General features: G+C 33.5%; 2 protein-coding genes across 2 annotated transcripts in view; both read right to left on the bottom strand.

The window, feature by feature from the left end:
- LOC106680369 (acid phosphatase type 7) overlaps window positions 1-14,555 on the bottom strand; it is a 52,755-nt gene that overhangs the window by 16,912 nt on the left and 21,288 nt on the right. The window lies entirely within an intron of this gene.
- Window positions 5,888-6,319, bottom strand: LOC136795632 (uncharacterized). The gene has a single exon (XM_067046845.1). The coding sequence runs from the start codon at window positions 6,317-6,319 to the stop codon at window positions 5,888-5,890; it is 432 nt and encodes a 143-aa protein (XP_066902946.1).

The raw sequence follows: 14,555 nt of genomic DNA on the forward strand, positions 1-14,555 counted from the left end.
AACTGCCTTAGAAATAATAATAATCGAGTTTTTACTATAATTTTATGTATAATGCATAGTTTTTGAGTTATTACGAAATAATATCTACTTCTCCTCATACTTTTTTTTCTTTATCTCATGAATATAATAAATATTAAACGTTAATGAGTTTTAGGGGAAAGACGTTGATGGACGTTTCATAAAAAACATTGAAAACTAATTTTTCGATTATTACGAAATTCCCAGATTTAGTACACAGTGCCTAGATTTGGATATTCCTAGATCCACTACTGTCACAATGTCATAATAATCATAATAGTCTTTATTTATATACATTTATAATAGCATTGATTAGATTTATGTTTACATCTACTTATTCTTTATTATACATGTATTTAGAGACCTTCCTCTTTAAAGGAGTAATTAAGTCTTTAATGGGGACTATCCGTACTTTGGTTCACTGAGAGTTCCCTTACCTTCATCTTCCAGTATTTTCTGTCCTTGGCTTTTCGTGAACACAGTGTTCCTTCTACCTTCTCTATCTCGTCTACCCATCTTCTTCTTTGCCTGCCTCGGTTCCTTTCCATATCCAAGGGGATCCACTCTGTTAGTTTTTTAGCCCAGTTTTCGTCGTTCTTGCTCATTAGATGCCCTGGCCATTGCCATTTCATCTTATTGGCGTGCCTGATTACTTCTGTGACCCCGGTATATTTCCTTATTGTCCTGGGCCAATTTTGTAACCCCCGCCCTCAGCGAACCCAGCCCAACCCCATATTATAATGCCATATGTCAAAAGAATTATAATGCCATATATTATTATAATGCCATATGTCAAAAGAAGGACACCATTATATATATATATATTTATATACACTAGTATATATTAATGTTGTTATATTTTCAATTAAGGAGATCAGGAAAAAAAAAATTCATTTTTACGTTATTCAATATACTTACATACTCATATTCAATTCCCGCTATTCTTGATTTATGCTGCAGATGTAATAGGCAACAACTACAAAACTGCTACGATAGCCGCCTACGCGGATGATATCGCCATCTAAAGCAGCAGCGTTAACACAACGCATGCACTAAAACAAGCGGGAAAGAGTTTACAAGTGTAAATAAGAAGAGATCATTCAACGACTGAATTATCTCAATATCTCCGTAAACCCAGCTAAAACGGACTTCGTAGTGTTTGCACGCCAAGCAAAAAAGAGAGCAAAAAATAATCTTCCGTCCAATGCCATAATCTATTTGGGTATAATACTGGATCGACATCTAAGTTTTGTACCCATCTATATCAAAAAACAAAGACAGTCAGGAGGAAATCCTACTACCTACGCCATCTTCTTAATTTAAAACTTCAAATCTACAAGAGCATACTCCGTCCAGCGCTTCTATACGGTCCTCCTTTGTTCATCCACCTCAATGATGGTACACAGCGCCACCTTCAAAATTTCAAAAATTCCATTCTGCGGAAGATTGTACGGACTACAATATGTAAGAAGGAGAAACCGCCGACCCTTTACAAATTATTGGATTTCCCAACGGTCCCGGACTTCATCGTTGAAATATCAGCCCAACCCACTATTCGTGGGCAACAAGACGTTGCAACCAGCGCCCCACCAGTGCGGTGGCAACAGGCAACATTATAGCCACTTGAACAACCTGTAAATATTGTAAATAATCATAAATTTATACCTAGTTATTAAGATCATTATCTCCTTATAGTGGTATGTCCCAATACCATTAAATATCACATGGATTAACTCAAATAAAGTCAAACTACATTCATGTTTTAAAGTGTAACAATGTTTCAGATAAAAACAAAACCCCACTTCGCAGACACTGTTAAACACAAAACTTTATTTCAAATAGGGGCTTTGGAAAAAAAATTCTTTTAACAATAACCATAGATTTTTTATGATTACGCTGCGCTTCAAGTTTAGTTTGCTGCTTAAATTTCTTACGAGTGGTAATATTTAATAAAATTATGAAGATCGGGCGCCCATAGCTCAGTGGTTAAGACACAGTCTTACCAATTTGATGTCTATTGGCGGTGCCGGTTCGAATCCGGCCTGGGACATTGACTTTTTTCATTGCGTGACGGTCCCACAAAATGAAGAACTTTGACCCCCAACCATGGATGGTTAGGCAGTATAGGACTCCAATGGGAGTCTTGGCCGAAAAAGGGGAAAAAAAAAAAAAAAGGTGTCAAAAGGGGACAAAAATAGTTGACAACTATTTATTAGCCGACGTTTCGCCCCACTTTGTAGAGATTCATCAGCGCTGTTCGAGTTTAGAGCTAACGAGACTTTCAAGTCTGTGACCATCTTCTTTATAATTTAAAATTATTACGATCAATTATTTATAGATATTTATAAAAATTTATTGTTTTTTAAAATGCCAAATTTAGTTCAAAGTTAAAAACTTGTATAAACCAAAGATGAAACCGTTTTTGCAATGAATGGAATTTTTTTTTTTATTGAAACTATTTCTAAAAACATATTTCACGGGAAAGAAAATCGCAGACCGACCTACATTTCCATACAGAAGAGCTCTGTTATTTCATTTCTGTTCGGTATGTAACAAAAGCGGGAATAGTTTTTAGACATTAAAAGAAATTACCTAACCGATGACACAATCCCTCTAAATTTTAAAAGTAGTATGATTTCATTCTGTTTACCGAGAGGTTGTTAAAGAGGTTTGGAAACGTTTTAATTATTTACATATTTTAATTTATGAAAATAAGAAAAAATAAATTAATTTTCGATTAATTACTAATCCCTTCTACTATTTCTTTCTTTATTCAGACCCTTAGTAGTAGTATTATATTTTAGCTGACTTATTGTAAATATAATGATTTTTAACTGTATTTTTTACTACATATTTTGGTGCATAATTCAATTTTTTTTATTGCACATGATATGGCATATGCTGGGTTTTTTTCGGGCCTTAGTCATCGATTTTTTTCCGATGATACAATGTAATGATTTCACCAGATTTTTTTAAATCTTTATTTTGTTCAATTATTTAGTATTGTGACTATTATTAATTCGTAAAATATAAGTTTTACTCCATCTATCATTGAATATATAAAAATGGGGTATATCTTGTAGGCTGTTTTATAGGAAGATAAAAAAAAACCTAATAAACAGAAATAACATTTTAATACTCAATTAATCATACTAAAGTGTTTATCATACACTGAGATTTGGTTTTACTTTCTTTCGGTGCATCGTTTATTGTTTAGCTATTACACAATTTGTCATTTATAATCCGTTTAAAAGATAAAATGTTTGATGAATGTCTTTTATGATACTGATTAAGCTGATTTTAAACAATTGTAATTGGATTGTTTACACTCGTATTATTTGTTTTTATTGATTCATTTCTAAATAGTATAAGTAGTAAATATTTATAAAAAATATCTTAAAGTTTTAGAAACAATAAATATATTTATAAATAAATCATTTCCGTTCGCGAATTACGGTGATATTTCAACAGCAAAAAGCTCCCGATCGAAAAATCATCATCTCCCATATTCATCATCATAATCAACTGAATCCGTACGGCGAATTCGGTAAAAGTGGACGGAGATCTCGCGCACGATTTCAGGCGAATAGTGATCATTCGAATTCGTCTGTTCACATCTTTTAGGTTCCCGTGGACGTGATGCTTAAGATATGAAAGAGAAAAAAAACGAGCCTGCGAATATTAGTGAAAACTGTTGAAGTGAACGATGTTATTCGTTATAACAGTTAAACCTTGGACATTTGTTTCTTCAGCTCCTACTTTTGGCATATAAGTAGTTCATATTATGACATAAAAAGGGAGTTATTTTCTCGATTTGGAACAGTTTATTAAATTGTATTTAAGTCTCAAATTTATAATTTACTTATAAGGTATTGCAATGTCGGAAAGGCTTTACACGGATTGGATGAAGGACTGACGTATGGACGTTTAATACATAAATTTTCTAAAGTTGGAATATTTTAAACAGATTAATGAATGATGTCGAATATAGAAAAAGTGTGATAGTTTATCGAAATTTTTCTTTTGTTTACGATATCTTTTATAGAATGTGAGAGTATCTCCTGCGTTTGACATTTTCCTGGGAGACACTGATAGTGGAAGAGCCGGGAAGAAAAAGAGAGAGTTATCTCACCCCAATTTTTGATTACTTTAATGAAAACTAGGTATCAATTAATAGTCAAAATTGATGAGTCTGCTATATAGGTAGGGGGAATAAAAAATGGCGGCTGTTTCAAAACCTTATAAAAACATTTTTCATTTGGGGCTTTATATCTTAAAAACTACCAACAACACTAGAAAATCTAAGAGAACATTATTTAAAGAAGAGTAAATTTGCTGAAATATTAGCCCTAAAAGAGCTATTTACGTCCAATAGTTCTCGAGATATAGATTTTCAAAAAGCAAAATTTTTTAAAAATCTACTGAAAGATTAGTACTTAGTTAATTTATTTTGAGAAATCTATATCTCAGGAACTATGTAACGTATAGATGTCTATTAGCACTCAAATTAAAGCTAGTTTAATTTACTACAATATTTAATTATGTAGAAGTAATAATTTTTATGATATTTGACAAAATATACTCATAAAATGTTCAATTTCTAGTTGTTCGTATAAAATGTTGGATTTAAGAAAAAATATATCTCTGGATCCATAAGAAGCACATATGTCTGTCAACACTCAAAATAAAGAAAATTTAACTTACTATAAAGTAGTTTATGACACTTATCTTCGTAGGAGTAGTGGTTTTTATTATATTCACATATGAATACAAATTTGGCAAAGGAAAATTTTTCCGCACAACTATAAATCAATTTATTTTAGCAAATTTCATGTAAACTATTTCGAAGATAAACATCATAAACTACTTTATAGCTCATTAAACTATCTTTAATTTGCGTGCTAATAGACTTCTGACATCTGTACGTCAAATGGTTTTTGAGATATAAATTTTTCAAAATAAATTCACTAACTACTGATCTTTCAGTACGTCCCATACAACATTTTTATGAAATATTGCTTTTTAAAAAGCTTTATCTCGAAAACTATTTAACGTAAATAACTCTAGTAGGGCTCATATTTTAGCAAATTTACTCTTCTTTAAATAACGTTCACTTAGGTTTTCTTGTGTTGTTCCTACTTTTTAAGATATAGTGCTCCGAATTAGAAATTAGTTTTTTTAATCGCTTTGAAACAGCCGCCATTTTTTATTCCCCCCTGCCTATACTTGGCAGACTCTTCAATTTTGACTATTAATTATACTTTGTATTCATTAAAGTAATCAAAAATTGGGGTGAGATAACTGCCTTTTTTCTCCTCTAGGGTTCTTGTACTATGAGCTTGTAGTGAACACATAGTAATCGAGACAGAGCTCTCTCGAGATAGCGATACAATATGAGAGTGCTCTTTATGGTTTTTAGAAATATCGTCTGGTGTTAATTTCATTGTATACGTAAATAGATTTTTCCGATTCAGCCAAACTAGGTTCTTAAAGGCTGTGCATCCCGCCGGGGCTCTCTGGTCTTGATATCACTGAGACGGATATAGTGGACAATGACTGGCCAATCGTAAGTGGTTTGTAGATCGAACCTGCACCAAGCCTGATCCTCCTGTCACTTCACCTCTGGCCTAGCTTACCTAACCTTTTGAATATGTATTCAAAGGTATTCTTAGGCCCTGTGATGTTAGTGCACCTCCTCATTTAGATTGGTCTCTGGACCCGCTACATAGCACGACATATTCGCCTTATACAAGAGTTAAAGTAATGTACTAATAACATTAACGGATAACTTGATAATACTAGGATATAAAGTGACTTCCCAATCAAATTACAGCAAAACACTATTATTTGGATATTTTTTTTTCCCTATTCATTTCTTTTCGTTATGTATCTTCAAGTCACATCTCTTCATTCTTTCTCGCTTGAACCATTCGTTCTCGAATATAAGAACGGCCAATCTTTGATAACATTCATCCATAATATTCTTCAACTTATGAACAGAGTTTGCTTTTTCTACTTGTCGTTTCACATCGCTGATAGCATCTACTAGTTGCCATTGCATTTTACGAAAATCGATTTCTTCTAGTTCCTTTGCCCTTTGAGTGACCGATTTCTTGTCACCTTCTTCAGTCCTGCCTTTTTTCGAATCTTCGTTGATGGACAAAATTAAATCGACTTTAGTTTCATTGAAATCGTTAATGCTTTCTTCCAGTAGTGTCATTCTCCTATTCAAGCAACGGATATCTTTTTCTTTTTGAATAATATCTCTTTCAAGCAACTCTATTTGGCTCTTTTCGCCCATTGTACTGATAACTAACCACTTTTTTGAATATATCGATTTTGCGAATTATACTAATAGAGATTTTGTAGTGCTTTTATATGAATATTATCTAATAAGTTATTTTACATCTGTTAATATCAGATTGTTTACAATTTTTATTTAATATTCAATCAAAATTTTCATATTTGAAACTAATTTCGACTTAAGTATCAGGCCAGCTAGTATTATATTCAAGTACCCAGGAACCAAGAACAAGCTCGGATATTATTTTATTAAATCAGATTACTTGCATAAACAAAACGGCACAACAAAAGTCATTTGTTGTACAGCCACTTTACAATATTTCTACAAAATAAAACATGCGACAATACAACTACATAAAAAAAAATGATTGTTTTCATGGGGTATAGGATTGGCATTTAAATTATTTCATAATCTAAACTTCTCACTCTAGATCTAAGAGGAAGGAGTATAATGGAGTAAGCTACTAAGAAAACTGAAGCTAAAAATAAGGGCTTTAAAATGAATTTCAGAGGCGTGGCAGAGGAGCTGGAGCCAATCACCGGCTACCTTCTGTTTCAGTTTAGATTACAATGGCGGGCATACCTATTAAATCAATGTAAGCTTGTGCTCCGAGGGCGTGGTCAACTTCCCTCTTTTTGGTTTCACTTTCCTTTTGCAAGAGAGTAGGGAAAACTCACCTCTGTGATAAACTGCCACTCCTTATTTTCTACTCTTCGTTTATAAATTTAAATAGAGATTGCTTTCAATGCAGCATTTTCCAACAGCAAAGAATAATTTAGCCAATAGATGCTCAATAGAGTATGGAATAATCATGCTGAGTGTCGAGGGTTGTTGTGTCTTAAAAGTGAGAATCGTTTATTATATAATGAAAACAAAGTAATAGATGTAACTTGAACACACACTAAATACATTAATGCACGCAATTGAGGCTAATTAACAACAACTGAATAAAATCGCAGGGAAGATAGAGCACTGTTACAATCTCTACAGGGTAACCTATTTACAATACTACAATTGTACTGAATAGAGTTTAGGGATCAGAATTGGGTCATTTGAAATTACGAATACAAGAAACCATTTGTAAATTTGATATTACCAAAAGTTAGTTTTCGAGGTTAATGTGAATTAATACCTGATTGGAATAAAAAGGCTAAAAATAAAAATCTTTAAAAAGAACTTATATTATTAACATCTGCAATTAGTTTTATTGAATTATTCTATTACTATTATTTTTTTATTTGTCTATTAAACCATCCAAATTCACTTATACCTTATCTTTACATTCAAAATTACAGGAAAAATCTTTTCGGGGCCACTACTATGGTGGAAAATGTATGACAGTTGCCTCATTGACAGCATTTACTGCTTTGATAAGCACCGTCGCACTATCAGGTGTTAAGTGATCCTTACTGTCACGTTAGCTGCCAGAAGTGCATGCCTTGATAATGAACTGTCGCACCTTATCTAGAATACTGTAATGGTGATTAGACAGGAAAAAATTGTTCCCAGGTATTTTGTTTTGTTTTTTCTGAACTTGAAATTAATTTTATCCGTTTTTAACCCTTTTAACTGCAACGTCAGGCGTGGAGGAGCTGTCTATGAATCAGGGATTTTAGGCGTAGGTCTTTGCGACCTGGAAACTAAAACGGCGCCGGTTCGATTCTGGCCTGGGGGGGGCCACTTTTATTTCTGTAGTGGTCCCACAAAATGAAAACTTGATCCCCTATTATGGGGATAGAATAGGTTGGTACACTGTGAATAACCCGTTTCATGTCAAAAACGACTTGTAAGAGGGTCATGAAAGTAAAAAATAAAGGGAGGCGTGGAGACGGCTGGTTCGGGCGGTCAAAGATGTTCAAGGACTGTAGAGCTAGCCGGAAAAAAAGTTAACAATTCTGGTTCGATTCTGGCCTGGGGAGGCCACTTTTATTTCTGTAGTGGTCCCACAAAATGAAAACTTGATCCCCTATTATGGGGATAGAATAGGTTGGTACACTGTGAATAACCCCTTTTATGTCAAAAATGACTTGTAAGAGGGTCATGAAAGTAAAAAATAAAGGCAGGCGTGGAGACGGCTGGTTCGGGCGGTCAAAGATGTAGAGCTAGCCGGAAAAAAAGTTAACAATTCTTGTCCTCAAGGTTAGATGTAAGAGATTTTTTTTTTTGCTGCCTCTGAACGTTAGAGGTAACACCAACGTTCGAGTGTAATAAATCGTATCATGATACTAACAATGTTTCCAATGATACTAAAAATGAAACATGATACTACTAACAATGTTTTCAACAACTAGTTAACACCGAAATGAGCTGTTTTATTACTCGTACTTTTTTTGAGTTTTGCTTAATTTTTGTTGGTGCTATCTCCCTAGAAATTAATTATTATTTAATGGCAAGTTAATTGTGATTTATATTGATGCATGAAATGAAAAACACACTGTTTAATCTTCATAGATTTTTTTTTTAAAAATGGTACAAGGATGTAGAGAAACTACCAAATAGTAGCACTCTAAAACATTTTTACAATATAAGGTCTCGAGGCCATCTTCTTTTCAGACACCTCGGAGTATTGTCCGGAATAAAAGAGGAAGCAAGATTAGAAACTAATGGGTTTGAGTGTTTAGGGAGTTTGTAATGGAAGGATTGATATCTGGTTCGGGCTAGATCGGTTACAAATGGAACATTAAGGTCTTTGTGGATGATTTTATTCGTGACAAAGCAGGGAGCATTTAGCATTATACGAAGGATTTTAGATTGTAAGGATTGGATACGAGAGGAATTCGAAGTTTTAGTGGAGCCCCAAAGCTCAACGCCGTATGTCCAGATAGACCTTATAATTGTCATGTAAATCAGTCTTTTGTAATAAATTGGAAGTTTGGACCGTTTATCTAGTAAGTGCTTTAATAGTCGAAATCGACGTGCAGTTTCCTGTCTTGTGTGGGGATTCCAGGTTAGGCGTTTGTCCAGCTGTAGTCCAAGGTAGCGGATCTGTTCAACAGAGGTAAGGGCAACATTATTGAAGTATACTGTAGGGCAGTCAGTAGGTTTACGACGTAGGGTAAAGTAATTTGATGGGATTTGTTGGAATTTATTTTAATCCTCCAATTACGACACCATTCTTCGAGTGCTGTGATATAGGATTGAAGAGTTTGGGATGCAATCAAAGGGTTATTATTACCAGCGAGCACACATGTGTCATCGCCATACGTGGTGAGGATAGTGTTAGGATTGGTTGGGATGTCTGCTTTATAGATTGTGTAGAAGATGGGACCGAGGATACTACTCTGAGGAACACCAGCGTACTGAAAAAAAAGGGATTAATAGGAACCATTGTTGTTTACTTTAAATAATCTGTCAGTGAGAAAGGAATGAATAATGAGAAAGTATTTAGGAGTTAGAAATTTACGGAGTTTGTAAAGCAGTCCCGGGTGCCATTCTAGATCAAAAGCCTGTTCAAATGATCATATTTAAAAAAAATTTCATTAGTCCATCAGGCTTACTCCTGGTTTTAGTGCCACTCTGACTGACTGTGTAGTACTTACTAGTTGGGTCTGGCCAATATTAATTGGTAGTTATAATCGAAAGTGATTCCGAAACTACAATTGTGAAAACTACTAAAAAATTGTTAAATAACCCTTATGGAACCAATATATTTAACCATAAACTTAGTAATCGCTAAGTTTCCAATTCGGCCTCTCTCATCCCAATCTATTCCGTCAATTCTCTGAGGCGTCTGAAAAGAAGATGGTCACGTGATCTCTTGTTGTAAAATTATCATTATTATGTAGTGTAACTTTGTTCACTTTCAATATATAAATTTTAAAAAAAAATTGTTAATTGATTCCTTTCTAATTAATGATCGAGTTCCAATTTAAAATATTTATTTTACCTTTGCTGGCTATAACAAACATGAATCATAAAACGGATCAATAGTTCTTAGGATGGAAAACAAATAGTGAATTCTTCCCAACGTTGACATCTACTAAACTGCTCGTTCTCGAATCATCCGCCAGCCTTTTGTAGCTCTTGTCGATGACGTCACACACACTCCAGACATCTTTGCACTTGTCGATCCCCTCCTTCATATCTTTCAAAGAGTCCAAGACAATATTTTTAGTATCTACCAATTCAGGTATATCCTGGTAAGAACCGGAGCCGTTCCTTATTAATTTTTGTAAATTATATTTATTGTCAAGTTCCACTTCTGCCACCAAATCCTTCAATTCTTCCTTTAACTCATCTAATTCTTCCTCTGACTCAAACGCCGGTACTGGCACACCATTGCTGCTTATGACGTTAAAGTTACCTAACAAAAAATTATCCATACTCTTCCAAATAAAACGTGTGATATTAGTTTGTCATTATGATGCTTTGCGAAAATTTTATCTGTGAAGGAAAAAATAAATAAGTACTGCTATGAAATTTAATTGATTGTGAACATATGTAAGAGTAATTCATCATTAATTAATATCTGTGATTAAATTGCATTGTAGAACATGTTATCTTTTGCAATAGTAACTATATGTCTGACTAAATGAATTAATACTAGTGGAGATGGCATACTCTGCTATCGTTCGAAGGGAATCCGAATAGAGGGAACACTCAGGTTGAGGAATCTCCGTCACTGTGTTACGGTTGTCATGGTGAAATAAAAACACGAACGATATGTTTTGACGAGTGGGTTTTGTTTTTGTGAAGGCGATAGTTTTGATTTTGAAAACGTATGTTCAGACGAGTGGGTTTTGGTTTTGTGAAGGCGACAGTTTTTGATTTTGGAACACGTATGTTCAAACCAAAAGTGGGTTTTGGTTTAGTGAAGGTGACAGTTTGATTTTGGAACACGTTACGATTGTTAAATGTGAAGTGGTAATAGTTTAAAGGCTCTCTGTCTGTACTGTTTGAACTGGAATATCACCATATGAGAAATGTTGTCATATATCTTTTGTTTTTCAAAATTATGATGTTTTACTTCAATGGACGGTCATTAACACTAGAAGTGGGGATATAGTGCAGTGACGTTTCTTCAGCATCTCCTGGATAAGAGAATAATAATGTAAATATAGTTATTAAGGTTAAGCATTAAGTTAAGGTTAAGTCAACCTATAAGTTTTAATTGTTTTATTAATTGATAAGAATTTTTTTTTTCCTTTTTCATTCTCTGTATATAGATTACTTAGTATTGTTAAACTTTTGTACATATAGTTCTGCTGTTCTTTCTGTGCTTTCAAATTGTTAATTTGCTTATGTTTTTTTTTTTTGTTGTTCACGGAATACTACGATAATTCAACAGATGGGTAGGTAACACCCCTAGATTTTCTGGTATCTACATGTAAAGGTATTCGCCAGTGGTCATAATTCAACAATTGTTTATATAGTGAGATCTATCCTGAAGTATAAAGATGACACCTGCCACAACTCTCCTATCGAGGACGTGCTGTAGATTCGTTGCTACGCAGTCCACTATATCCCCCAGCTCTAGTGTTAATGACCGTCCATTGAAGTAGAACACCATAATTTTGAAAAACAAAACATATACGATAACATTTCTCATATGGTGCTATTTCGGTTCAAACAGTAAAGACACAGGGCCTGATAAAATATTACCCCTTCAGATTGAACAGTCGTAACGTATCTAAAGATCAAACTGTCACCTTCACAAAACCAAAACCCACTCGTCTGAACATACGTATTCCAAAATCAAACTGTCACCTTCACAAAACCAAAACCCACTCGTCTGAACATATCGCTCGTGTTTTGTTTTTCCCATGATAACCGTAACCCCCTTGTCTACGCAGATATCGCCACTGTTTTTATTTCAACATGGCAACCGTAACACCCATCCCTTTCCTAAAAAAAAAGAGAAATAAATAAATAAGAAAAAATATATGAAAAATCGTTTCTATAAAGTGGCATTTTCGATAAGTCGATTTTAACAAAAAAGTTCAGACCACATCACAGGCATACACCTGTCCTAAATATATAATTTCTGTCTGGTGCGACCTTCCGTTTTTGAGCCAGGCTGTTCACACGGGCACCTCGCTGACCATTTTCCGAGACTTACTTATTTGGACTCATGTTTTTCCGTCAAAAACTCGAAATCGGAAGTTTTTGCGATCACAATACTTTATTTTACTACATATTCCACATAAAAGTAAGAGAATGTAAAAATGGTATTACTAAATAATGTTATACATCCTTAGTATGATGTATGTCTGATAAGGTAAAAATATTATCAGTTCAAGCAAATTTTGTTTGCTCTAAGGAAAAAAATTGAAAAAATAAACCGGGAAAAGTCGGAGAATTTCATCAAGCCATTTTGCTAGACACCCTGGAATTTCTAGAGAAGAAAGCACCCAGATGGATGCGCTGGGTGAGAAAGGCTGGTCGAAGGAGCGGATCGAGCGGGGATGCAGATGGATTAGCAGCACTAAGGCGCCATACCGAACGATTGCTGTACCACACTTTAAATCAAATTTTATGGTCCCATAAACAAAACAGATCCTCCAAAATTCTATAAGATTTAAAAAATCTTAAACCAGCTTGGTCCTCTGGTAGAACATTGCTGTCTTCTATAAAATAAATGATCCAATAATTCTGTAGATCATTCAGATCTCAATTCTTATGTAGCGGACAAATCAAACTCTTGAATATTATAGAACTCTAATAGTTTCCAATAATATTGAGTGCCTATTTATAAAATTAGTGAAATTTTTTCAAGCTCCGGTGCTTTATTATTAACATAAGAGCGGTAATTTGTTTAATTCAAATGGCTTTTCCATTTCAGTGGTTTTCATCAACATTGACATGGGTAAAACCGCTAGAATAAAAAAATGTATATTTTTTATACACATATTATTTAATAAATATTGCATATTATGTAAATTCGGAATCTCGGGTTGTTTTCCTGACAAGAATAGCATAAAAGTGGGAGGGGAATTCCGTTTCAAATGTCATCCTTCAAAAATCTACACGGTTTTTTGCCTTCACTGACGCTTAGATAATTTTTTTTAAATTTTATTTAATTGATAGATATTACAATCTGCCACACTATTATGAGCAATAGGTAATAGTGGTGACTGATCACATTCATACTTAAAAAAAATAAAATAAGAATGAAAATAAATAAATAAAAAAAAAATAATCTCTCTTAAAATATATACAAAAAGAAGAATAAACAAAATGAACATAATCAAACTGTGTGTATGTAAAAAAAAAAAAATAATAATAATATAATCTCTAGTCATATTTACACTCTTATATACAATATTTACATAATCGACCTGAGGATCCCTGAGCCCACTCTATCCCTCACGTGTGAGGGGTAGAGCAGCGCTCAAAAGATCCCAGCGCATCCCTCTCACCGCGTCACTAAGTTAGCCTTCTTAGGGAATTGACGAACCAAATAGATTTGTAAGGTTGAAAATTATAACATAAATTGAATAGGTGTAATACATTTTTTTATTGTTTTATAAGCATATATAAAGCCCTTTAAGCCATTAATAAAAAAATTAAATCACTTTTTATCCGTTTTAAAAATAAAATTCTGTTTTCTTCAAATACAGTGTGCGCATCACTATTTTGAGTCGAGTTGACTAAAACAGGTATTTCTATATTATTCATCAATTTTCCAAAGAAATCTTTGACAGATTGACGAACTCCAATTTCATAAGTTTTCAGAAAAGTTCTTTTTATAACATTTCTCGTTGCAAAATTCCAACTTTTTTTTGCAATAGTATAACAAAAATACTAAAATAATACAGTTAACTAAAATTTACAGTATGTCCTTAACAATTCATCCAATGATGAACTGTTATAGAATCAATATTCTAAATACCAAGAAGTGATTTTATGGAATTAATCATTCTGTCAGTTGATCAAGTGAAATGTTATGAAATTAAAAAGATAACTGTTTAGTAATTATCGTGACATGGAAACATAATGCGTTTTTCCTCTGACATAATGAATTTTCCATTACACCTCCTAATTCTCAATATGTTATATATTTTTAATTATTAACGTTTTCTTTATAAATAACACTTAGTCATTGCTGTAACGGCTTTTTTTAGTTCTATGTTTGACCATTTTTGCGCTGCGACCGACCATTAGGCACTCAACTTTTCAGCGAGCAGGTTGGTTTTTCATTCTTCTTTTTTGTTTTCTTTCCCCTTTCTTTATTTTACTCTTTCCCCTTATTTTACTTTTATCTTATTTTACTCTTTCCCCTTATTTACTCCAC

This window comes from Halyomorpha halys, unplaced genomic scaffold (genome assembly GCF_000696795.3).
Source record: "Halyomorpha halys isolate HHAL.00 unplaced genomic scaffold, Hhal_1.1 Scaffold257.1, whole genome shotgun sequence".
Taxonomy (NCBI): domain Eukaryota; kingdom Metazoa; phylum Arthropoda; class Insecta; order Hemiptera; family Pentatomidae; genus Halyomorpha; species Halyomorpha halys.